The following is a 27,805-nucleotide window of genomic DNA, read 5'->3' on the forward strand; positions in this document are numbered from 1 at the left end:
CAAGTATATATAAATATAGCTAATTATCATCTTTTAACTAAATACAATCTAAATCTAAATCAAGTAAATATGATTGGTAACAGAATAAATAGCAGAATACTGCAGATAAAAAAATGCTGCACTTGAAAATTTCACTCAATTAACGCTACTGCCCCTTTACAAGCTAGCATTGATTTTTTGGTTAGTGCTAAACCCCACAATCAAATAAACAGTTTATGAAGCTTCCTTAGCCTATAAATAACACTTTTCAAACAAATAATCTGAACATTGTGTCAGCACCAAACTCCACACATATATTTGGGCATTTCTGTATGTCCTTGACAATCGCTAAAGAATATCCAAAAACAGCACACATTATTTCCACGAACCTACACATAATCTTCTCTCTTTTGTGCCACAAATGTGAGGGGTTATGGCAGGGGAAACTGTGTTGCAGTAGTCTAGTGTGTGGTGCAGGAATAATGGCAATAATACTTTGTGAGCTGTGTTCACATTGCCCTAATATAGGGAACCGGACCACGGGACTAAAGCAAACCGAACATAGACCACCTCGAGATGTCTCCATTCGGTTGGCTTCAAATGCTCTTTGGAGTGTTCACACAGCACAAAAAAATTTACGCGAACAGCACTGAGTACAGAAAAATTGTCTGAAAGGGACAAAGTACAAAGTCTTGTACTGCCATTCTTCACTATCTGGGAAAGTGACCAAATAACAATGGAAACAAAAATGGTGTCCTATTGGGACTTTTATTGAGAAATTTCACCCCAACTAGTGGGTAAAGGGAAATGAAAAGGCGGTGAGTCACCATGGCAACGGTGTGATTCCCCCATAACCACCCAGGCCCCAGTCGCAACCAGAAATCCTCAAGGTTTTCATCCCAATCAGAAAAGTCAATGGTTTCTGAAAACAAGGCCACCAAAGTTTCTTACTCAGTCTCAAAGATATATTTCTCTTTGTCTGTCCATCGTCATGAAGTCTCTTTTGCCTCTTGGAAGTTTATTTTTTAATTTTTTACAGAAGCACAAAAATAAGTGGGTCGAGTTACAAATGGGACACAGTAAAGACTCCGTTCATATATCACAGCTGCCCTGCCTGCCTGTCCCATTGCAAAACATCAACCCCTCTGTCACATTCCAAAGTCCTCCCACAAGTACAACAGGGCAGAGGAGCGAGGAGACACTAAGGAGGTGTCTCCCACAACTGTCTCCCAGCCCTCCCTGGGAACAAATCAGGGTGTCCCTCACGACCTTCTCTCGAACTTCTTCCGTCACATCCCTCCACAAGTCCGCAGTCTTTTCCTGGTCATCCTTTAAGTCAGAATAGAGAGACAGGATGTTATGGGTAAGTCATGTCTGTCTCTTCTCTCCCGCTTTACCTCCCCATGATCTTCTGCTGGAGATGTAGGTAAAGCATCAACAACTGCTTGGCCAATCAGAGCCTCTCCCACACTCAGGGGTTGGTGATTGGTTGGTGAGAGTGAGGGATTGGGCAAGAGTGTTCTAGTAGGGTTGACATAGGGAAGTGGATGGGAGCAGGTTTAGATGCCGATAGTTTGCAGGACTCTCCTCTCAGCGTCATTGAGATGGCCAGAGAACATGCTGTAGCACGGCGACTGGGCAAACTGGGTCAGGAAATCTGTCAGGTAGGCCTGGAACACACAGTACAACAAACTTTATTTAAAGTTAATTTAAGACATTAAAATACAACCGAAAGGACAAACCGTTGAAATCTGTTCAATCTCGAGGGCACAGTTGGAACACAACCACATCAGCCCTAAGTAGTCATGTTTTTGTGAACTAAATCTGAATAACAGATCAGTATATTAGCGAGGCATTACCTGAAGGTCTATCTGATATATGGGGTCCTTCAAGGCATCTGGATCCTCCTCATCATCATCCTCATAGTAGTCTTCATCTGAGAGATTCAAAATACATTTTGATACCTGTGAAACATGGCAGATGGCAGCCGTCTTGGCGCTTACTACACTGATGTAGGAGCCAGACCTCTAGAAGAGGGAAGTTATTTTGTCACCATGATGAATTATTTTGTAGCCGCAACGCTTCGGTGCATTTTTCATTCTTACTCAGCATAATCCATAAATAATAAGGGCTTTTAAATTATTCCACTACATGCCTTGATTACTTCTGTTTTTTTTACTTCTTTTCCGGCATTGTTTACTATCCAGCATCAACTTATTTTGGTCTATTCTCACCATATTTGTTGGAAGCGATGAGGTCAGATAGCAGCTGCCCGGCCAGCCCTTCATCCTCCTCATCATCCTCCTCCTCCTCCTCTTCTTCTGCCTCCTGGTCCTCCCACATTCCACCTGAATCTGCAGTGACACAACCAAACAGCTTGGGATTAGATTCAACAGGACCTACTTGCCTTCACAATACTCAACACACACATATGAAGGCCGTTTGTGGTCCTCTGTAGCTCATTTGGTAGAGCATGACGCTTGCAATGCTAGTGGGAAAACTCCCCATTTGTAAAATGTATGCATGCATGTCTAAGTCACTTTGGATAAAAGCGTCTGCTATAGGGCATATATTATATTACATACAGTCAATTCGGAAATAATTCAGACCCCTTCACTTTTTCCACATTTTGTTACCTTAGACGTATTCTAAAATAGATTAAATTAAAAATAAAGTCCTCAATCTACATACAATACCCCATAACGACAAAGCGAAAACAGGTTAGATTTTTTTTTGCATATTTCTAAAAAATTAAATAAAATTAAAAATAAAATAAAAATCGCTTATTCACAAGTATTCAGACCCTTTGCTATGATACTCGAAATTGAGCTCCGGTGCATCCTGTTCCCATTGAATTGATAGGACATGTTTTGTAAAAGGCACACACAAGTCTATATAAAAGTTCCCACAGTTGAAAGTACATGTAAGAGCAAAAACCAAGCCATGAAGTCGAAAGAATTGTCTGTACAGCTCCGGAACAAGAATGTGTCGAGGCACAGCACTGGGGAAGGGTACCAAAATCTGTCTGCAGCATTGAAGCTCCCCAAGAACACAGTGGCCTCCATCATTCTTAAATGGAAGAAGTTTGGAACCACCAAGACTCTTCCTAGAGCTGGCCGCCCGGCCAAACTGAGCAGTCGGGGGAGAAGGGCCTTGGTCAGGCAGGTGACCAAGAACCTGATGGTCACGGACAGAGCTCCAGAGTTCCACTGTGGTGGTGGCAGCATCATGCTGTGGGGATGTTTTTCAGCGGCAGGGACTGGGAGACTAGTTAGGATCGAGGCAAAGATGAACGGAGCAAAGTACGAGGTCCTTGATGAAAACCTGCTCCAGACCTCAGACTGGGGTGAAGGTTCACCTTCCAACAGGACAATGACCCAAAGGACACAGCCAAGACAACACAAGGATGGCTTTTGGTACATGTCTCAATGTCCTTGAGTGGCCCAGCCAGATCCCGGACTTGAACCCGATCAAATATCTCTGGAGCACAGAGCTTGAGAGGATCTGCAGAAAAGAATGGGAGAAACTCCCCAAAGACAGGTGTGCCAAGTTTGTAGCATAATACCCAAGAAGACTCAAGACTGTAATCGCTGCAACAAAGCATGAGTAAAGGGTCTGAATATTTATGTAAATGTAATATCTGTTTTTAATTTAATACATTTGGATGGGCTTGGTACCAGGGTACGGTTCGCTGCAAGTGAGAACGTGGTCCGGAACAAAAACAGGGAAAGGGGATACTTAGTCAGTTGTACAACGTGTCTACCGCATTTAACCCAACCCCTCTGAATCAGAGTGGTGTGGAGGGCTGCCTTAAAATCGACATCCACGTCTTCGGCACCCGGGGAACAGTGGGTTAACTGCCTTGCTCAGGGGCAGAACAATAGATTTTTACCTTGTCAGCTCGGGGATTCAATCCGGCAACTTTTCTGTTACCTGCCCAACACTCTAACCACCAGGCTACCTGCCGCCCCAAAGAACCAGAGGCACACATTATTATGTTGTTGTTTGACAAAAGCATTTGATGAAATGCACGCAGTAGCCAACCATAACTTGTTATCTCTGAAACATTCTATGAGTAGCAGCACATTTATGAGCACATCCGATGCAGATTAAGGGAGACGGGGAAGTAAAAATATACACTAAACTAAAATATTAAACAATAATTTAAGATTTCACTGAGTTAGAGTTCATTTAAGGAAGTCAGTCAATTGACATATATTAACCAGGCCCCAATCTATGGATTTCAATAGGCATCAGGATCTCATCATGGTATCTCTGTGCATTTAAAATTGCAATTGTGTTCGATGATCAAATGAAATTTGAGCATTTGCCCACTGAAAGTCAGCTATGACACCAAACTGCAGGCAGGTGAAGACTCTTGTGAGGATGACAAGCACGCAGATGAGCTACTGGGAGACAGTTTCTGACAGTTTGTGCAGAATTTCTTTGGTTGTGCAAACCCAGTTTCATCAGCCGTCCGGGTGGCTCGTCTCAGATAACCCTGCAGGTGAAAAAGCCAGATGTGGCATCCTGGGTTGGCGTTGTTACACGTGGGTCAGTGGTTGTGAGGTCGGTTGGACGTACAGCCAAATTCTCTAATACGACGTTGGAGGCCGTTTATGGTCGAGAAATGACTATTAAATGATTTGGCAACAGCTCTGGTGGACATTTCTGCAGTCAGCATAGCAATTGCACGCTCCTTCAGAATTGTGTTGTGTGACAAAACATTTTAGAGTGGACTTTTATTTTCCCCAGCACAAGGTGCACCTGTGTAATGATCATGCTTTTTAAATCAGCTTCTTGATATGCCAAACCTGTCAAGTGGATGGATTATCTTCACAAAGGAGAAATGCTCATTAACAGGGATGTAAGCAAATCTGTACACACAATTTGAGAGAAATAAGCATTTTGTGCATATGGACAATTCCTGGGATCAATACAAAGGCAATCAAAAAATTTAATCAAACATTTCATGAGAGCCCTGGCATTCAGAGTTTGGGTGGCAGTGAGAGCCAGCTCCTCATAGCAGGTTGGTGCATGGAATAAAGTAAGTGTTTCTGTTGCGCAACATTTCTACAGGCTATGCAATTGCATGAGAAAACAGGGTTTTGATGGCCTCAATGAGGATCCCACCATCTTTCTATAGGCTAGGCTTATATTTATTTCTCAACATTCCATGTATTAACACATCACTTCTGTTCTGACAGGTGCATGATAATGGACCATTCTAAACAAATTTCACACATCATTTAGAATACTTAAAGACCAGTGCCTAAATTTGTGAAAATCGGAAGGTACCAGAACAAAAAGTGAGCTCGAGAGGGGATTGACCTGGGGACCTGAGGTACCGTAACACATGGAGAATAAATAATAATAATTCACCTTTATAATAAAGCATTGCATGCATATCATGGTATTTGCGTAATGGCATAGAGCAGTAGAGTTGAGGCAGTTACAGAAGTTGCACACATGGGGAACATTTTTAGTAGCCTAGGGTCTGGAAAAGTGTCCTTTTATAAACGCATTTAATGCATTTCTAAGTCCTTTTACATGACTGGAGACAGGCAGAATCTATTTTAATACTGCACACATTATCTACAATGTCAAGAAAAAGTATGTGAACCCTTTGGAATTACCTGGATTTCTGCATAAATATGTCATAAAATTTGATCTGATCTTCATCTAAGTCACAACCATAGACAAACACTGTGTGCTTAAACTAATAACACAAATTATTGTATTTTTGTCTATATTGGATACATCATTTAAACATTCACAGTGTAGGTTAGAAAAAGTATGTGAACCCCTAGGCTAATGACTTCTCCAAAAGCTCATTGGAGTCAGCTAACTTGGAGTCCAATCAATAAGAGATTGGAGATGTTGGTTAGAGCTGTCCCGCCCAATAAAAAAAAAATCCCAAAACAAACTCACAAAATTTGACTTTGCTATTCACAAGCATTGCCTGATGTGACCCATGCCTTGAACAAAAGAAATCTCAAAAGACCTACGAATTGTTGACTTGCATAAAGCTGGAAAGTGTTACAAAAGTATCTCTTAAAGCCTTGATGTTCATCAGTCCACGGTAAGACAAATTGTCTATAAAATGGAGAAAATTCAGCACTGTTGCTACTCTCCCTAGGAGTGGCCGTCCCGCAAAGATGACTGCAAGAGCACAGCGCAGAATGCTCAAATGAGGTTAAGAAGAATCCTAGAGTGTCAGCTGAAGACTTATAGAAATCTCTGGAACATCGTCTCTGTTGACGAGTCTACGATACATTGCTGCAGGTCTGAAACATTGCTGCAGGTCTGAAACATTGCTGCAGGTATGAAGTTTGAAAAATAGCACCTGAATCTTCCACAGTGCTACTGGCAAAATAATCTGTGGACAGTTAAAACTACAGTTGAGTTGTTTGGAAGGAACACACATCAATATGTGTGGAGAAATAAAGGCACAGCACACCAACATCAAAACCTCATCCCAACTGTAAAGTATGCTGGCGGTAGTATCACGGTTTGGGGCTGCTTTGCTGCCTCTGGACAGCTTGCTATCACCTACGGAAAAATTAATTCCCAAGCTTATCAAGACATTTTGCAGGGGAATGTAAGGCTATCTGTCCGCCAATTGAATCTCAACAGAAGTCGGGTGATGCAACAGGACAACGACCCAAAACACAGAAGTAAATCAACAACAGAATTGTCTTCAACAGAAGAAAATATGCCTTCTGGAGTGGCCTAGTCAGAGTCCTGACCTCAACACGATTGAGATGCTGTGGCATGACCTCAAGAGCGGTTCACACCAGACATCCCAAGAATATTGCTGAACTGATAGTTTTGTATAGAGGAATGGTTCATCATTCCTCCTGACCGTTGTGCAGGTCTGATCCACAACTACAGAAAATGTTTGGTTGAGGTTATTGCTGCAAAAAGGAGTGTCAATCAGTTATTAAATCCAAGGGTTCACATACTTTCCCCACCCGGCACTGTGAATGTTTACACGGTGTGTTCAGTAAAGTTCATGAAAACGTATAATTGTTTGTGTGTAATTAGTTTAAGCAGACTGTTTGTCTATTGTTGTGGCTTAGATGAAGATCAGATCACATTTTATGACAAATTTATGCAGAAATCCAGGTAATTCCAAAGGGTTCACATAGTTTGTTAGTGTCAAAGTAGCCGGAGATCAATAAAAACGACCTGGTCTTGAATCCATCAATAGTCTAGGCCTAGGTGTGTGGAGATACATATTGTAGGCTACAATATGAGGAAATTATAGTCCTTAAAAAGCTTTCCAGTTTCACTGACTCACCCAATGCTGCGCAGATCACTCGCTGGTAATGGCCTACGTGTTCGTGCCAAACGCCCATCTCTAGTTTTATGCAGTAAAACCATATTTGGAAGTTGATCAAAGATTTTGATAGCCTACAGCATAGTCTTTTCAGCAGGAGCCATTTGCTTTCCAACCTGTTACCCTTCGATTGTATTTGAAATCTTGCAAAAGGCCTGTTTTGTCTGCATGCTGTTCTCTGACAGATTTGATGCACATTCTCAGCTGTATGCTATGCCTTATTGGGCTACACACAATACACAGCTAGGCATTTTTTTTAAAGAAGCTACTGATCCTGTGAGACTAAATTATAGGCCTTCTCATGGTGTAGTAGACAATTATTAATTACTTAATATCTTTCTGAACAGACAGCAGTAATTCTATAACTTTGGAAAATGTATTTCAATTCAACAGATTTGACTAGCCACTATACAATACAAGTGGATCCCAGGTTTCTAGTCCTGCTATATTTATTGCTCACTTAAAAGAAATTAAGCACATTAATCCGCTTTACAAACAGTGTAGCCTACCTGGTATATTAAAAAAACTATCTGCACGTAACCTCCATTTGCTATTTGAGTGCAGGTTATGGATGACTTTTTTTGTGGGCCATTCTTAATAAAAAAATTATTCCACACATATACACACAAGTATTTGGACACCCCTTCAAATTAGTGGACTTCAGCCACACCCATTGCTGACAGGTGTATAAAATTGAACACACAGCCATGCAATCTCCATAGACAAACACTGACAGTAGAATGGCCTTATTGAAGAGCTCAGTGACTTTCAATGTGACACCATCATAAGATGCCACCTTTCCAACAAGTTAGACAAATTTCTGCCTTGCTAGAGCTGCCCCTATCAACTGTAAGTTCTGTTATAGTGAAGTGGAAACGTCTAGGAGCAACAACGGCTCAGCTGCGAAGTGGAAGGCCACACAAGCTCACAGAACAGGATCGGCGAGTGATGAAGCATGTAAAAATCTTTGTCCTCGGTTGCAACACTCCCTACCGAGCTCCAAACTGCCTGGAAGCAACGTCAGCTCAAGAACTGTTTGTCTGGAGCTTCATGAAATGGGGTTTCCGAGCAGCTGCACACAAGCCTAAGATCATCATGTGCAATGCCAAGCGTCAGCTGGAGTTGCGTAAAGCTCACTGCCATTGGACACGCCGTCTCTGGAGTGACAAATCACACTTCAACATCTGGCAGTCCAACAAACGAATCTGAGTTTGGCAGATGCCAAGAGACCGCTACCTGCCTGAATGGATAGTACCAACTGTAAAGTTTGGTGTAGGAATAGTCCATGGTTTGGGCTAGGCCCCTTAGTTCCAGTGAAAGGAAATCTTAACGCTACAGCATACACTGACATTCTAGACGATTCTGTGCTTCCAACTTTGTGGCAACAGTTTGGAGAAGGCCCTTTCCTGTTTCAGCATAACAATGCCCCCGTGCACAAAGCGAGGTCCATACAGAAATGGTTTGTTGAGATCGGTGTGGAAGAACTTCACTGACCTGCACAGAGCCGTGACCTCAACCCTATCGAACACCTTCGGGATGAATTGGAAAGCCGACTGCGAGCCAGGCATAATCTCCCAACATCAATGCCCGACCTCACTAATGCTTGTGGCTGAATGGAAGCAGGTCCCTGCAGCAATGTTCCAACATCTAGAGGAAAGCCTTCCCACAAAAAGTTGATGCTGTAATAGCAGCAAAGGGGGGGCAACTACATATTAATGCCCATGATTTTGGAATGAGATGTTTGACGAGCAGGTGTCCACATACTTTTTGGTCATTATCAAGTCCTTGTCATATTGTGAATGAGATGTGCAGTGCAGCTCAAGAAACAGAGCGCTTCACTTTCACAACACTTTTTTCAAATCAGAATTCCTCACATCATGCAGCCTTAGACTACATGTTCTGATTTCTAATACATTCTAACGTTTGCATCACAACTAAAGTAGAATAAATAACTCTAAATTAGAAACACATAGGAGGACCTGTTTCTTTGTTAATTGCACGACACAGAACAGCTGCATGTGTACACTCCCTCGGAAATTGTTTGGGGAAAAATATCCTTTCTATTTTATTCAGCTATGTTCAATTGTATTGTTCTTACTATAAAATAAATGCCACAGGAATAATAAGCTTATCTTGCCTGCTAAATGAACTTGTGTAGCCCACAGCCATATGGCCTAGCCAAATCAGGACCAGACATAAGGATGACTCAGAATATGCTATTCTGTTCTTCTAAAATATGATAGAAAGAAAAGCCTGTTTCTTTAGATCTGCCTAAAATAAATAGATTCATTGTGAAGGTGTAGGCTATATTCAAATGGATTTATTAAGAGTTTTTAAAATGTATATTTTTCAAAAGGTCTGCATCAGTGAGTTGTAAGCTGTGTGTGGAAGCCAGAGATGAAGGTGTTTATATTCATTAACTGTCAATTACCGTGAGACCGGCAGTTATTTGAATGACAATCACCGGCTGACAAAATGTAATGACCGCCACAACCCTGACCTTGACTCCAGTCTGCTGCGGCAGCTCTGGTTGTGTTGGCCTCCACCACTGACGACAGCTCATTGACAATCAGCTTAAAGACCTTCACTAGCAATGGAATGTTGGTCCACTTCTCTGGATCTGGGGAGAGACAGACAGACCTTACAGCCACACTGTAAGATGTGCATACCACCAACAGAAGCATATAGCAATGCACCCCGTGTCATACATTAGACAAGATAATGGGGGAGGATATTTTTTGTGTCCTAAATGCTAAATTAGAGAAGTGAGCTGTGGGTCGTACTCTTGGCAGACTTGGAACGTGTGCGGATGCCCTCGTCAGGGCCAAAGATCTCCTCTCCCTTGACCACGATGTCCTGGAGACGCTTGTCATTGGTGTTGAGACCGTGCTGCAGCAGCTTACACAGGGCTACCGTACTACACAGGGACAACACAGGAGACGGGGGAAACACAAACATTACAAAAGGGAAGAAAATTCCAGGTCATAAAAAGGTGGAAAGGGGAGTACAGAGAGGAACACACCTTTTCTTCACCATGTTAAAAATATTATACTCTACCATCTATCTTGAGGAGTGTGGATACACTCACCTGACTTTACCCTCGTACTGTCCGTAGAAGAGGTGCTGTCGGCTCATCCACTCAGCCATGACAAACTCCAGGGCTGGTTTCCCCGTTGGACCCGGCAGACTGCACAGGAACTCCAACAGAGGCTCCAGCTGAGAGTGGACCAGGTGGGCAAATACCATGATCAGAGACTGGGGGAGAGAGAGAGATGATCAGAGACTGGGGGAGAGGAGGAGAGGAGAGAGATGATCGGAGACTGGGGGAGAGGAGTCGAATGTCAACAGGGTCTATATGGGTGGCAATAAAGTAATTGCTGGACAACATTGATGCAAGGCTCAAGATTAGTATAAATTGAATAGAGACATCTTGGCGTGTTGAAACCTCAACATCACAGAGAACCCTGATAGATTTAAAGAGGAAAGTTCCAGAGCGGGACAAATAGAATTGTTGCTTCCTACCTGCATGACGCTGAGGGTCTCGGCCTGCTGCATCTTGCTGAGGATGGCTCTGAGGATTTGGTCTAACTGCTCTCCAAGCTCAGTGCCGGCGCGGGCGATCAGCGTGGACACCAGGCGGCCCACGAAGGCAGCGGTGAACTCTGATGTCCTGGGGTCAAGTAGTTGACTGACCACCTGCATCACGTACCACAGACCACTGTGGCCCTCCGTGTCCCTCCACTGGCCCACCTGCTCCAGGGCCACTGACACATACGCCCGCAGACACTCACCCCCGTTCTGGAAGAGAATGGGGTTAGAGTTCATATAATTACAAAGTGTACTGGTGTAAGAGCAGTTGGTATTAACATCGGAGTCCTTCTCGGTGTGTGTGTGTACCTGTATTGTGGTGTTGTCGTCTGTGCGGAGGGTACACTGGGCCACCACAGGGAAGGCCTGGCAGACCAGCATCTCAGAGAGCGGGGGTTTGGTGTGTCGGACCACCGTGGTCAAGATGTCTATGGCGGTCTGTCAGGGAGAACACAGGAGACAACTGTCACCCTAAACGTTGATGGTGACAAGGAGGCCAGACCACCAACCATGGTCCTGGAGAGTGCAGGCTTTTAATCCAGCCCAGCACTAACACACCAGATTTAACTAAGTCAAGGAAATGACTACTTGATTAGTTAAATCATATGTTTGAGTACCTGGCTGGAATAAAAGCCTTCACACCCCTGTAGCCTAGGCCCTTGAGAATGGAGTTGAGACCACCTCTGTTAGGCCCCGACACACAGTGCTGATGCAAATGAACCACTTCCATAGTAGCTAGAGGCACCAGGCCAGTGGTGACTTACTGCACACAGACCGGAGGGGATCTTGTCAGGCGGGGCCTGCATGATGCTGACCAGGGTGGGGATGAGGCGCATCTGCATGGGGCCCTGGCACGCCTCGATCTGGGCCAGTTCCTTAAAGATGTCCTGGGCCAGAGACGCCACCACCGGGTCTGGGGAGAGGAGGGAAAGTAAGATGGAGGCACATGGGTTGATCTGTAAGGAATGGATAGTCATAGCGGCAGGTAGACTAGTGGTTAGAGCATTGAGCCAGTTACGGAAAGGTTGCTAGATCGAATTGCCGAACTGACAAGGTAAAAATCTCTTATTTTGCCCCTGAAAAAGGCAGTTAACCCACTGTTCCTAGGCCATCATTGAAAATAAGAATTTGTTCTGCCATGTCTAGTTAAATAAAGTTTAAATAAGAAAAGAAAATATGGTAATATCTCAATTATCTATGGGACTCAATGATACACTAATAATAAAATACAAGAGCACCAACTGCCAAGGTGGTTACTATAGTTCCCCACCGTTACTATACTTGAGAAAGATGGCGATGGTGAGGGGACAGATCTTGTTCTCTGCGCTGGTAGTGAAGGCTGGGTCCACAGTGCAGACGATACACAGTGTCTCCATGACCAGGGTGAGAACCTCGGAGCTGAACTGGGCTGCCAGCTGCACCAGCCCGTCCAGAACAGCAGGCAGGAACGGCTGCAGGACATGGGTACTCTCAGACAGCTTCAACTGGTCACAGTACCTGAGGAGAGCACACACACAGAATTACCACCTGCATATACAAACACATTTAATGTTATGGTGTAGTGACGGATTGTGTTGTATGGCTGGTTGGGTGACAAACTAGAGGGATTTATCCATCTATCTACTGTATGACATCATCGCTTCTACCTGGTCTAGCTTACTGGTATTATTATGATGACTGAAGAAGTGTAATCTACAGCTTGTCAGAACTATCGAGGTTTAAGTCTTGAACATTCATCTCCCTCACCCCCAGATGGCGCGTACGGCTGAGATGCGGACTGAGGGGGGCTGACTGTCGTGCAGGCCGCTGACGGTGGCCTGGAGGAACTGCTGGATGAGCTCAGGGGACATGGCTGCTGTGAAGCGGCTGGCCGCCCACAGGGCTCGGCCCAGCAAGAACGGAGAGGCCGCTGGGGAAAGAGGAAGGAGGGGTTATTATATAAGCATATACGGTACCATGAGTCACAGTCCAGACCTTTTGATGTCTGAAGGTTGTTTCTCCCTCACTCTTTATTGATCACGTAATCAATTGATCACCAAGTCAATGATTGACTAGTAAGTCCACCCACCAGGGTTTTGCAGTCTAAATCAGACATTTCTTAGAAAAACAATATACAGTGGGGCAAAAAAGTATTTAGTCAGCCACCAATTGTGCAAGTTATCCCACTTAAAAAGATGAGAGGCCTGTAATTTTCATCATAGGTACACTTCAACTATGACAGACAAAATGAGAAAAAAAATCCAGAAAATCACATTGTAGGATTTTTAATGAATTTATTTGCAAATTATGGTGGAAAATTAAGTATTTGGTCACCTACAAACAAGCAAGATTTCTGGCTCTCACAGACCTGTAACTTCTTCTTTAAGAGGCTCCTCTGTCCTCCACTCGTTACCTGTATTAATGGCACCTGTTTGAACTTGTTATCAGTATAAAAAAGACACCTGTCCACAACCTCAAACAGTCACACTCCAACTCCACTATGGCCAAGACCAAAGAGCAGTCAAAGGACACCAGAAACAAAATTGTAGACCTTCACCAGGCTGGGAAGACTGAATCTGCAATAGGTAAGCAGCTTGGTTTGAAGAAATCAACTGTGGGAGCAATTATTAGGAAATGGAAGACATACAAGACCACTGATAATCTCCCTCGATCTGGGGCTCCACGCAAGATCTCACCCCGTGGGGTCAAAATGATCACAAGAACAGTGAGCAAAAATCCCAGAACCACACGGGGGGACCTAGTGAATGACCTGCAGAGAGCTGGGACCAAAGTAACAAAGCCTACCATCAGTAACACACTACGCCGCCAGGGACTCAAATCCTGCAGTGCCAGACGTGTCCCCTGCTTAAGCCAGTACATGTCCAGGCCCGTCTGAAGTCTGCTAGAGAGCATTTGGATGATCCAGAAGAAGATTGGGAGAATGTCATATGGTCAGATGAAACCAAAATATAACTTTTTGATAAAAACTCAACTCGTTGTGTTTGGAAGACAAAGAATGCTGAGTTGCATCCAAAGAAGACCATACCTACTGTGAAGCATGGGGGTGGAAACATCATGCTTTGGGGCTGTTTTTCTGCAAAGGGACCAGGACGACTGATCCGTGTAAAGGGAAGAATGAATGGGGCCATGTATCGTGAGATTTTGAGTGAAAACCTCCTTCCATCAGCAAGGGCATTGAAGATGAAACGTGGCTGGATCTTTCAACATGACAATGATCCCAAACACACCGCCCGGGCAACGAAGGAGTGGCTTCATAAGAAGCATTTCAAGGTCCTGGAGTGGCCTAGCCAGTCTCCAGATCTCAACCCCATAGAAAATCTTTGGAGGGAGTTGAAAGTCCGTGTTGCCCAGCAACAGCCCCAAAACATCACTGCTCTAGAGGAGATCTGCATGGAGGAATGGGCCAAAATACCAGCAACAGTGTGTGAAAACCTTGTGAAGACTTACAGAAAACATTTGACCTCTGTCATTGCCAACAAAGGGTATATAACAAAGTATTGAGATAAACTTTTGTTATTGACCAAATACTTATTTCCCACCATAATTTGCAAATAAATTCATTAAAAAATCCTACAATGTGATTTTCTTTTTTTCTCATTTTGTCTGTCATGGTTGAAGTATATCTATGATGATGGGAGAACTTGCACAAATACTTTTTTGCCCCACTGTAACTGAACATGGCTGCCCGGAGATGAGCGACTGACTAACCTGTGAGGTTAAGGTCAGCCAGGATGACGTTAGCCAGGAAGCCGTGCATATCAAACTGAACACGGCCGTTCTTCACGTTCTCTGTGATGATAGTCTTCACTGAGCCCAGAGCTAACATACAGGCCTCATGGATCTTCCACCTGCAGAAGGGGACAACACAGGAGTAAGGAGAGAGCACACCTACAGTGCTGATGGTTTAGCCATGGGGTGCAACTCAATATTAGAAAGCAATGTTCACTCATTTTTTTCTGTCACTTAGCAAATTTCAGGTCTGTTGAGTGCAAACTTGAACATTGTGAAAATTCCGTGCAACTTTCAGTGGGCGTTTACAGCAAACACTGAGGCTGTACCCGCTTTAAGTTACAATTTCAGACAGTGGTCAAGTAGGCTACTGTGGCTATTTGGACCATAATGTAGGCCTTTCAGAGTGGCCTACCCTCAAAAAAATGGGAAAAAATGCATCCAATAACATTTTAACAGGGAAATAGCTGTTCTATCATTCAGCCTACAGTAGCAGCCAACGTGTGGTGTTCAATGTAAGCCTACATTCCATGAGACTTTTTAAAAGAAAAAAAAAAAAGCACGCAGGGCTTGACATGAGTCTGTTTATCCACTTGTCCTTCTGACAAGGAGGTGACAGAAAATGTTGTGTTTGTTTGATGCAAGAAACCACTTTACAAAATAAAATGCATTATTATTCCCATACCGTTATTACAGAGAATCAGACAAACTATTCTACCCTCTGCCTATTGGCTACTTAGCTTATTCAAACCTGTCTCAAAATACAACACTGCCCCTTTAAGACAAAAAACCTCTTTACCCGACTCCCTTTTCCTAAGATGTCTAGAAATGTACATGTTTTGTGCTCTTGTTGGAAGCAAATACTCCCCCGTTGCTGACTACAAATGATCTATAACTGGGCTAAGAACTCACTAACTAGCAAAGAATATGAACAAATGTGCACACATGGCTACATGCAGCTCTCGCTTTGATGTCAAAACAAGCAGTATCTACTCACGCTCATGCTGTAAACACAATCCAGTTCAAAGAGAATGGCACAGATCCATATATGGCAATGGTCTGTTTGCATATAGGCCTACTGCAGCGCTGATTGGTTATGTCGCACCGGTCTGTGTAGAGTAGGGGTTGAGTAGTGGGTGTCAATGCAAAAGAATCCTACTCCGATGCTTTCTGCCTACAACAAAATCTGCGGCATAGTTAGTTTTGCATACTAAGTCTTGCGTAGTTTGTTTTGTTTCGGTATGTTGCATTGAAAGTGGCTAATATTGCATTGATTCGATCACAATTCCCACAGTAAATCAAAATGTTGTTAGTGTTAACTAAGGGGGGGGGGAAAAACGTGCTTCTTTTCTCTGGGTGATATTTCTTCTGCGGGGCAGTCCCAGGGGAGCAGAACGCGTGAACACTGGTCGAAAGTAATCTCTTTACCTTGTTTTCCGTCTACACTGACAAAAATAACTGGACAGATTAAAGCAAATTCCTGAAAGGCATCCATATTGCTTTCACCTAACGCGTGTTTTCAGTTCAACGCCGAGGACAAACAGGAGAAGGACTATTAATTAAGAGGCATCCACTTTGCCATGTCATGCAGCCAGTGTGTGGTCCTCACCAGTGCTCATTGCCACTGTTCTTGGCCTGCTCGGCATCCTGCAGGTGCCTTGTTGCTGCTGCAGCCAACGCTGCCGCACTCTCGTTCTGGAACTCTGTCGCCACAGCCTATTGAAAGAGGAGGAAGGTTGGAGTGAGAAGTCTTCTCTCCAGAAAGGTCACATTGACCAGAATGTAAACATGCAGAAGTAACTGTGGAGTGAAACTTTGGGGTTCACACACACGTCAAAGGTAGTGCACTATATGGGGAATAGGGTGCTATTTGAGCTTTGCCTACAGACTGAGGTACTCACCAGCAGCAGGTCCTGGGCTGAGATCCTGACGGAGTAGGAGAAGGTGTCGTCATCCTCGTCCTCCACAAACTGCTGGGGGTTGGCCGTCCACACCTTGATCTACAGATACACGACTACTGATGAGGAACACATACAACCATGACATCATAGACTATGGATGAGGAACACATAACCATGACGTCAAATGGGTTTGTAAAGACAGTGGCAAATCAAATTCAAGGACTTTAGTACTTTTTCAAGCACCAACATTTATTTTCAAAGTCCATCAATTTGTAATAGTTCCTTTTACGCAATTGTTCGTAATCGTCACCAGATGGCAGTATATCTCCACAACCTCTTGAAAAAAAAAAACACGTACTATTCATCACTACCTTACAAGTTTTACTCAATAATAGGCATTCACTAGTTATTTACTAAATACACGAGTGGTAAGTCAGTACTAACGTTGTAATTTGAGTAGAGATGAGCAGAGTTTTGCAACGGTGAACACACATTTCCTATTCGCATTACTACACAATTCCAGCTTAAATGACTACATTGTATTTTTATTTTGTATTTGGGGGTCTACTAATTAATAGCTAGGAAAAAGCGACTTCATTCCAACTGGCAGCTTTAGTGTCACCGGTTCGGCAGAAGAGCTGGTGGGCTGTGTGAGGAAAACAGCATGTGAACAGCCTCCAGAACAGCAGGAGCACAGCTGCCTCTTGATAAAGCAGATTATCACAAACGCCCCTTGATCGAGGCAAAAAAGCTCTGGAGAGAAAAAGTCCATGTAGAATTGGCGCTAGTGCATGATGCAGCATTGTCTTTCCCCCCTTCAGGGCTGACTCACCAATGCTCGTCTGGCAACCAGAGCGAGAAACTATTGAGGAAATAAAACTTGGTTGTCTGCCTGGAAATTAATTTGTAAGACCAAAACATTGTTCTAATGTTTTTCATATTAAATCATTTTCTGTTCTCCTCACATTTTAATTCAAGTACTTTTTAAGTACCAACACATTTAAACATCTCAAGCACCTTGTGCGAACCCTGCATCAGACTCAGCACCATTAAAAAAAAAAGGTCTCTCTCACACATACACAGGAGTGAGGGAGTGTGTACCTGATCCTCCGTGATCTGCATGTAGAGGATGATGTAGTAGATCAGCTCAGGAAGAGCCTTCTTCACTGTGCTCTTGAACTTGCTGTTCTCCAGCAAAGTGTGAACAAACTCAAAGATGCTAAACACCAGGTTCTCAAAGCCCAGAACCTCACCTGGAAGAAAAAACGCACAGTTGGCAGACCATGGCACTTTCACTGCCAGAATAATTGGTTTGATTTCCGGAACCCTCCGTATGTAAAATGTATACAATGATGACTTAGTAGCTTTGGCTAAAAACGTTTCTTAAAATGGCACATACGCATGCATATAGAATACCAGTCAAAAGATTTAACACACATACTCATTCAAGGTTTTTTTTTTTTTTTTGACTATTTTCTACTTTGTTGAATGACAGTGAAGTATTCAAAACTATGAAATAACACATATGGAATCATGTAGTAACCCCAAAAAAATAGATTCTTCAAAGTAGCCACCCTTTGCCTTAATGACAGCTTTGCACACTTTTGGCATTTTCTCAACCAGCTTCATGAGGTAGTGACCTGGAATGCATTTCAATTAACAGTTGTGCCTTGTTAAAAGTTCATTAGTGGAATTTCTTTCCTTCTAAATGCATGATCCAAATCAGTTCGTGTGACAAGGTAGGGGTGAAATACAGAAGATAACCCTATTTGGTAAAAGACCAAGTAGATATTATGGCAAGAACAGCTCAAATAAGAAAAGAGAAACGAAAGTCCATCATTACTTTAAGACATGAAGGTATGAAGAACTTTGAACATTTATTCAAGTGCAGTCGCAAAAACCATCAAGAGCTATGATGAAAATGCCTCTCATGAGGACCGCCACATGAAAGGAATACCCAGAGTGACCTCTGCTGCATAGGATAAGTTCATTAGAGTTAACTGCACCTCCTATTGCAGCTCAAATAAATGCTTCATAGAGCTCAAGTAACAGACACATCTCAACATCGACTGTTAAGAGGAGACTGCGTGAAATCAGGCCTTCATGGTCGAATTGCTGCAAAGAAACCACTACTAAAGGTCACAAAGAAGAGACTTGCTTGGGCCAAGAAACACGAGCAATGGACATTAGACCGGTGGAAATTGTCCTTTGGTCTGATGAGTCCAATTTTGAGATTTTTGGTTCCAACCGCTATGGCTTTGTGAGACACAGAGTAGGTGAACGGATGATCTACGCATGTGTGGTTCCCACCGTGAAGCACGGAGGTGGTGTGATGGTTCTTTGCTGGTGACATCATCTGTGATTTATTTAGAATTCAAGGCACACATAACCAGCATGGCTACCACAGCGATACGCCATCCCATCTGGTTTGAGCTTAGTGGGACTAGCATTTGTTTTTCAACAATACAATGACTTCAAAAACACCCCCAGGCAGTCTAAGGGCTATTCGACCAAGGAGAGTGATGGAGTGTTGCATGAGATGACCTGGCCTCCACAATCACCCAACCTCAACCCAATTGCGATGGTTTGGCATGAGTTGACCGCAGAGTGAAGGAAAAGCTTCCAACAAGTGCTCAGCATATGTGGGAACTCCTTCAAGAATGTTGGAAAAGCATTCCAGGTGAAGCTGGTGGAGAGAATGCCAAGCGTGCGCAAAGCTATCATGACAAAGGGTGGCTACTTTGAAGAATCAAACATGTTAAATATATTTGGATTAACACTTATTTGGTTACTACATAATTCCATATGTGTTGTTCCATAGTTTGTGTCTTCACCACTATTCTACAATGTAGAAAAGAGTAAAAATAAAAACCCTGGAATGAGTAGGCGTCCAAACTTTTGACTGGTACTGCACACACACCTAGACTTTTTCTACATTCTGTTACGTTACAGCCTTCATCAAAAATTGATGAAATTATTTTATCCCTTATCAATCTACACACAATACCCCATAATGAAAAAACAAAAATGGGTTTTTAGAAGTGTGAAAATGTATTAAAAATTAAAAAAACCACTCAAGAACATTCAGAGACTTGTCCCAAAGCCACTCCTGCATTGTTTTGGCTGTGTACTTGGGGTCACTGTCCTATTGGAAGGTCAACTTTCACCCAAGTCTGAGGTCCTGAGTGCTCTAGAGCAGGATTTCATCAAGGACCTCTCTGTACTTTGCTCTGTTCATCTTTCCCTCAATCCGGACTAGTCTCCCAGTCCCTGGTGCTGAAAACATCCCTAACAGCATGATGCTGCCACCACCATGCTTCACCATAGGGAGGTTCCAGGTTTCCTCCAGATGTGACACTTGGCATTCAGGACAAATAGTTCAATTTTGGTTTCATCAGACCAGACAATCTTGTTTCTCATGGTCTGAGAGTCCTTTAAGTGACTTTTGGCAAACTACAAGTGGGCTGTCATGTGCCTTTTACTGAGGAGTGGCTTCCGTCTGGCTACTCTACCATAAAGGCCTGATTGGTGGAGTGTAGCAGAGATGGGAGAACCTTCCAGAAGGACAACCATCTCCACAGAAGAACTCTGGGGCTCTATCAGAGCTCACCTCCCTGACCAAGGCCCTTCTCCCCCGTTTGCTCAGTTTGGCCAAGTGGCCAGCTCTAGGAAGTCTTGGTGGTGCCAAATCTCTTCCATTTAAGAGCGATGGAGGCCACTGTGTTCTTAGGGACCTTCAATGCTGCAGAAATGTTTTGGTACCCTTCCCCAGATCAGTGCCTAGACACAACCTGTCTCAGAGCTCCACGGACAATTCCTTCAACCTCATGGCTTGGTTTTTGCTCTGACGTGCACTGTTAACTGTGGGACCTTATATAGACAGGTGTGTGCCTTTCCAAATCATGTCCAATCAATTGAACTTACCACAAGTGGACTCCAATCAAGTAGAAAAATCTCAAGGATTATCAATGGAAACAGGACTCAATTTCAAGTCTCATAGCAAATTGTCTGAATATTTAATGTAGAAAAGGCCCATGGAGTTGGTGGAATAATCATTTAATTCATGGCCACTTACTCAGCTTGGCCAGGGGCGCTTTAATTAGGTCAGGTGGCAATGACCGACAGGTCTCATCCCCATAAAAAGGAGGAAAACGCCATCGCCTGATCTCGCTGCTTTCTCTTCCTTTACTCAGTCTGCTCCAGAAGTTCTGTGAGTCCATGAATCCACCGACTCTGTGAATTGTCAATGATCACGGCCCTACGGATCCTCATAGGCCAATTATGCAATCGATATGGTTAATATGTAATGCAATTAATTACATGTACACATGACAATTGAAAGGGTGAAATGAGAAATGTCATTGTTTGCCAACTGATCGACTTTGATATCAAACTAATGGGGGTTATAGATTGAATAACCATTCACTGTTTGTATTATTTCATGATAAATAGTTACGAGCCTATATGACTCTCGGATGATTACTATTGACTTCTTAGTTAACTGGATTGTTGAATTCCCTAATTATGTTAATCATGAATGCTTGTTAAGATTTGATCTTTGTGATTATGAATTTGATCGGATACACTTTATTCTGTTTCCTTTGTTATGCAGCACAGACTACTCAGTAAATATACCACTTTATGGTTAAAGGAATTCCTGCCTCAGTCTCATCCATTCCTCTGTCACCTGACACGTGACCACCTGTTCACCTTCACTGTCAGTCATCCTACCTGTCCAGCTACCCACACAGATTCCACTAATCTTTCACTTATATAAATGGGGTATCTGTTTTTAATTTTTAATACATTCACTCAAATGTCTATAAACCTGTTTTCACTGTGTCATCATGGGGTATTGTGTGTAGATTGATGAGGATTTTTTTAAATCCATTGAAGAATAACGTAACAAAATGTGGAAAAATTCAAGTAGTCTGAATACTTTCCGAATGCACAGCACTGCACTGCACACACACACACACACACACACCTGATCTAGAGGACTTGAGGAAATTATATAGTAATAGCTCACTATGTTCTATACTACTATCTATAGCTACTGTATGTTATAATGCTTTCTATATCCATCTACTGTATGTTCTAGATCAGCCCATTTAAAATTATTAAATCAATATGTTACAAGTTCAATTAATCATGAACAATAACAAGTGATGTAAATGCATGAAAATAAGAACAAGACTAAGGTTGCACTCACCATCAGAGTCAATTGGATCATCTACCTCCTCTGTGTAGTTGACCTCTGTTCTGACATAAGTGCACAACTGGTTAAGGAAAACCCATTCTCAGGACACAGACCAGTGTTTACCTGATCACCCTCTACAGTTAGGTGAATAGGTCACATTCCAAGAGGAACATTGCCAATCATTATGGACAGATATCAACCAAAGCTATGGGAATTAATAGACATTGAGCTAACGTAATATGAAAGTGGAGAGGACATGGTTGCAGCAGAGTGAAGGATATAAAGCGGCACTCTCTGTCAGGGTGTTCCAGACGATGGGCAGGATCTGCTGCATGGACGACACCATGGGTTTAGGGAAGTTCTTCACTAGAGCTGTCACAGCCTGGCGAAGAGAAATTAGGTGAAAAGAAGGTTGGATCAGGACAACCTATAACATCTGACCTACAGAACCCATAAGGCCAACCTCATCTAGCGTATAAGTCCTTGTGGTAATCTTCTCACCTTGAGGACCTCCATCTTGAGGCCGCTGTCTGAGGAGGGTCCATCAGGCATCTGCAGGGCCAGAATGAACGCCTCAGTGAACTGCTGCACCACAGGGAAGATCAGGGCCTTGGCTGCTCCCTTCTCCAGCTCCTCTATCGCACAGATCAGGTTGGCACAGGTGGAGAAGATCTCCACGGCTCTGGAGCGGGTACGGATGCTGTAGATGTCCATCATGGAGAAGATCTTGTACATCTCAGGCAGGATCACCGGAGCCACCAGAGGCATCTGAGTGTCTGTCACCTCACGGGTAAACTCTGAGAAAAAGCCAGAAGAATTATGTGAATACACTGAGATCCATGCATACAAACAGTTAAGAGTGGGAACGGCGCACAGGAAAAGGGGTCCATTTGGGATGTGCGTGTACCTGTGAGGACCCTCATTGCCCCATGCACTGCGTTGACGTCGCCACTGACCAGCATGTCCATGAGGATGGTGAAGAGCTGAGGCCAGGCCTCGGGCCAGTCCCAGTGGGCAATGGCCGACACAGCATATGCCACACTGGACCGCACCTTACTGATGGACTCCCTCAGGCCTCCTGGCAACAGCTCCCTGATGGCTGCCTTGGCCTGGAGAGGAGAAAGAGAGAGAGAGATTTTAGGCAGCATCAGTGGTTTTGTAACTCCTCTTTCTCAAAATATTTTCAAATAGTCAGCCATCAAAAATGATACATTTTGTTTAGTTGGAAGAACGACGTGTTGCTTTGCTTACACGGTCTGTGGTCTCTGGGGGTCTGAACTTCTCAGATAGGGAACACCAGTGGGTCTCCACATACTGCTTAAGGATGACTGAGGCCAACTGGACAAAACACACAAACGTATAATTGATTGATATAGTAGAGTAAAGGAGATACAGAGATGTGGTCTCACATACACAATAGACATAGAATTAGAGCTCTAGAATACTTCTAGAGTTAGAATAGAAGAAGAATGACAGTTTCTGCTTACTAACCTGACGAATGGCCAGAGCTCCCCGAGGGTCCACAGTTAGCTCCGCCAGGTGGACTCCAAACTCTTCCAACACAAATGGAGCAACAACACAGTGGACAGATCATTAAGAACACATCAATCATCAGATCACATTAGCCTCACATGACGTGCAATATCGGAAACTATGACGGACATGCAAGGAAGGGACAATATGTCAGAAATATTCTTATGATTGGATTCATGACTTTGATTTGAAGAAGAAAAAAAACGTACATATCACATTTAGTGCTGAGTGATTATTGATTTGAGGTCGGATTAATTATATTAAACACGGTTTTCAATTGTTATTATTTTTTTTACATTAAGTGCACTACGCATGGTGGGTTGAATGCTGTAACCGAATAAAACAATTACTAAAAGTCCCATGATGGTAGTGAATGCCCATTACTGCTTATCACTTATTAACCATCATTTATTACCATTACTTTAATAAAATATTTCAGTTGTTATGGTCATTTGTTCGACAACTATTATTTCATTCCAAGTGATCATCTCTATAGAGCTGCTGCCTGACAAAATCACTGTATCAAAGTAAATAAGGCATACTTTTATGACTGCTGAATAACAACTATCAATCACTTAGATCATGTATTTTCAGGTAGAGATACTGCGAAGCAACTGCTCTCTATCCCTCTCGATCGCACTTTCTTCTCTCCGGCTCCGTGCTCCACACAGACCGGACAAGTAGGCGCGCAATGGATTATGGTAATTGTAGTTAATTACCAAGTTATGCACTAAACTATGTAAAATATTGGCCTGTTGGAAACTCCAACTCCCTACTACATCGCACAGTTTGGGCTTGATCTGATTTATCTCTACAGAAACTGCACATTGAGGAAAAAACGCAATGAAAAGGAATTCAAATAATTGAACAGTCGGCCAATTTGTTGTTTAAAAACTGATTTTTTTTTTTTTTTTGGGGGGTTAATTGCTCAGCACTTACATCGATTAAGCACATTCGAGCATTTACAACAAGCACCGTCTCTTCCCCCCAAAAAAACTCTTCCAATCTGTTTTAGGCTAGTCAGTGAGACTCAGAACCTCATCCCTACAATGTGCCACGCTCTATCCCAGCTTTAACTGAGAGTGACATCAGAGTCCAAGAGACAATGTTAGTGCTGACAGCTCTAGCTATACATAGAGTAGCTCCCTCAGAAAGAGGCCTGCCGGGCCCATTCTTGCTTCTGTGACACTACAGTGGATCCCGACAGACAGCCTGCACAATCAGCCTTTTTGTCATGCTGGAGGAACGCCACAGACAAAGGCACTGTACACACTGTCCCTATATTCACCCCTCACTGTACTTTGGATTAGTGGCAAGCTGATTTTGGGTAGCTAGCTAGTTACTACACTTTGCTATATAGCTAGGTATAGCTAGAGCCGTGTATTTAGAATTGGGCCAATGCGCTTTCTGCATTATGATGATGCATATACATGACACTTCAACATTCTATGACAGCCATGTTAGCTCCCTATTAACATTACATGGGGAATATTTAAACAATGGTATGTAACTGAAGGTCTAGAATTATAACTATATATGGTAGCTATAATTCATTCAACATGCATTGGGTAAAAGGGCGTGTGCAGTATTTGACAGATGGAAAATGAATTTATTCAAAGGGGAACAAGGAACAATACGTTGTTGTTTTGCTGAAAAAATTAAAACAAGTTGTCAAAACCACTGATGATGTCCGCACAGGGTTAGTTATACAAATATTTTATGTCAGTGTACAAAGGCTTGAAGCAGCAAGGCGGGAATACTACGGAATCATATTCGCGGGAAAACGTGACATTCCAAATCGAATGGTTGCTATAGCGACCCTAAAACGATTTGAGCTTCGATTATAGATTCATCAACACTATGTTCTTCTGTAATTACAAATGGAACGCAAGGCCCGAGATAACATTACACAAGTAATTTGGTAACTAGCTAGCTAACGTTAACTAAGAAACGTCTTATCTGCTGTATACGGTCAGCCCATCTAGCTAGCTAGCTCTTTGTATTAGTCAAATTGCCATTTTAATTTCAGGCAGTGTCTTCTTGATTGAATTGGTCCACCACATCGTGTGTTGACATACTTCACCGAAAATGGAATCAAAAAGCTGCTAAGTTTAACAAGCAAGGATTATGGAGGTAGAGTGCGCTTCACACACATGGTTTGTCTGTCAGCTAACTAGCTAGCTGCTAACTAGCTAGTTGGAATAAGTTAGCTAGCTGGATTAATTTGCGCCACTTGCTAGCCAATTGAATAGGAGAGAACATCTTAATTAGTTAGTTAGCTACATATTCTGTTTTATCATAGCGAGCGAACGTTAACAGTATTAAGTAACATGACAATAATTGTGTTGTATGCTGTGGCTAGCTAGAATGTATATTTCCGTAAAGGCCCATATGCATGGAAGTTATCATGCCATTCCACTCTCTTCATCAGCTGGTCTCGTAATGCTAGCATCCATGCTTACCCTCTGTCACTTCCAACACTTTTATTTGCTCCTCCGCGGCTGCTCGCACTTCTTGAACCGGGGACAGGATAGCCGTCAACGTCTCAATCAGGGCTTCTTTAAGTCCTTGTTGAACCGGTCCAGCAGCCGAAGCCGACCCAGGACCTGCTGCACTCATGCCTGCCATGTTTTCACACACACAGCCTGAGCAAATCAGTATCTCGTCTGCAACATTGGAAAAAGTACTTCCGGGTCACGTAATTTCTGAAACGTTCCAAATAAAAGTCCCTAAGCAATAGTAGAATATGTTCAACCTATATTTATTCGTGATGTATGTAGAATAATTGTCTAAACAGTAACAATGATTCATATTTGTTAATATTTAAGTGACATTTGCATTAAATCTGGGTTTTAAAACATGTTCCAATATAAAAAACTAAATGCCTCCAATGCAATTGATTCCTTGTGCCAATGTAAAAGAAGGGTAGGGAGCAGTAGGGTCTGTAGAATATTTATATGGTGTCATTTCATGAGGCTCTGAACAATACTGAGTGTTGCTGGCCTTTTACTGTGGTCAAACAGCTTAAAATGGGGTGCCTGGGCACTATACGGTACAAATATAGCACTGTACAGGAAAAACAATTCTTTGTGCCAATGTAAAAGTGGGGCGGGGAAGATCTCAGTAGGGTCTGTAGAATCGCAGTGGAGAGGGTCAAAAGCTTCAAGTTCCGCACATTACTGAGGACCTGAAATGGTCCCTTCACACAAACAGTGTGGTGAAGGCACAGCAGCGTCTCTTCAACCTCAGGAGGCTGAAGAAATTTGGCTAAGCCACCAGAGCCACGACCTGTTAACCCCGCTAACCATCTAGAAGGAGGAGACAGTACAGGTGCATCAAAGCTGGGACCGAGAGACTGATAAACAGCATTTATCTCCAGGCCATCAGACTGTTAAACACTCACCATTAGCCGGCCTCCGCCCAATGACCTGCCCTGAACCTTAGTAACTGTTACTAGCCGACTACCACTACCCTGCACCTTAGATACTGCTTTGTCCTATGTACATAGAGTCATTGAACACTGGTCACTTTCATAATGTTTACATACAGTGGGGCAAAAAAAGTATTTAGTCAGCCACCAATTGTGCAAGTTCTCCCACTTAAAAAGATGAGAGGCCTGTAATTTTCATCATAGGTATGGCAGACAAAATGAGAAAAAAAATCCAGAAAATCACATTGTAGGATTTTTAATGAATTTATTTGCAAATTATGGTGGAAAATAAGTATTTGGTCAATAACAAAAGTTTATCTCAATACTTTGTTATATACAATATAAAAATATATGCAATGACAGAGGTCAAACGTTTTCTGTAAGTCTTCACAAGGTTTTCACACACTGTTGCTGGTATTTCATCCATGCATATCTCCTCTAGAGCAGTGATGTTTTGGAGCTGTTGCTGGGCAACACAGAATTTCAACTCCCTCCAAAGATTTTCTATGGTGTTGAGATCTGGAGACTGGCTAGGCCACTCCAGGACCTTGAAATGCTTCTTACGAAGCCACTCCTTCGTTGCCCGGGCAGTGGGTTTGGGATCATTGTCATGCTGAAAGACCCAGCCACGTTTCATCTTCAATGCCCTTGCTGATGGAAGGAGGTTTTCACTCAAAATCTCACGATACATGGCCCCATTCATTCTTTCCTTTACACGGATCAGTCGTCCTGGTCCCTTTGCAGAAAACAGCCCCAAAGCATGATGTTTCCACCCCCATGCTTCACAGTAGGTATGGTGTTCTTTGGATGCAACTCAGCATTCTTTGTCCTCCAAACACGACGAGTTGAGTTTTTATCAAAAAGTTATATTTTGGTTTCATCTGACCATATGACATTTTCCCAATCTTCTTCTGGATCATCCAAATGCTCTCTAGCAAACTTCAGACGGGCCTGGACATGTACTGGCTTAAGCAGGGGACACGTCTGGCACTGCAGGATTTGAGTCCCTGGCGGCGTAGTGTGTTACTGATGGTCGGCTTTGTTACTTTGGTCCCAGCTCTCTGCAGGTCATTCACTAGGTCCCCCCGTGTGGTTCTGGGATT

General features: G+C 43.1%; 1 protein-coding gene across 1 annotated transcript; it reads right to left on the bottom strand.

The window, feature by feature from the left end:
- Positions 1–728: 728 nt before the first annotated feature.
- LOC112221067 (importin-9) lies at positions 729–25,949 on the bottom strand. Its single transcript, XM_024383161.2, has 22 exons — positions 25,735–25,949; positions 23,231–23,292; positions 22,991–23,077; positions 22,647–22,848; positions 22,241–22,536; positions 22,021–22,121; positions 21,752–21,810; positions 17,641–17,792; positions 16,540–16,638; positions 16,248–16,354; positions 14,618–14,757; positions 12,656–12,818; positions 12,180–12,406; positions 11,674–11,822; positions 11,219–11,347; positions 10,844–11,119; positions 10,410–10,576; positions 10,105–10,238; positions 9,822–9,941; positions 2,214–2,333; positions 1,839–1,915; positions 729–1,649 (listed from the first exon to the last, which is right to left on the bottom strand). The coding sequence occupies exons 1-22, from the start codon at positions 25,898–25,900 to the stop codon at positions 1,539–1,541; spliced, it is 3,144 nt and encodes a 1,047-aa protein (XP_024238929.1). The 5' UTR covers positions 25,901–25,949; the 3' UTR covers positions 729–1,538.
- Between the last annotated feature and the right edge of the window lie 1,856 nt (positions 25,950–27,805).

Source organism: Oncorhynchus tshawytscha, linkage group LG02, assembly GCF_018296145.1.
Source record: "Oncorhynchus tshawytscha isolate Ot180627B linkage group LG02, Otsh_v2.0, whole genome shotgun sequence".
Taxonomy (NCBI): Eukaryota; Metazoa; Chordata; class Actinopteri; order Salmoniformes; family Salmonidae; genus Oncorhynchus; species Oncorhynchus tshawytscha.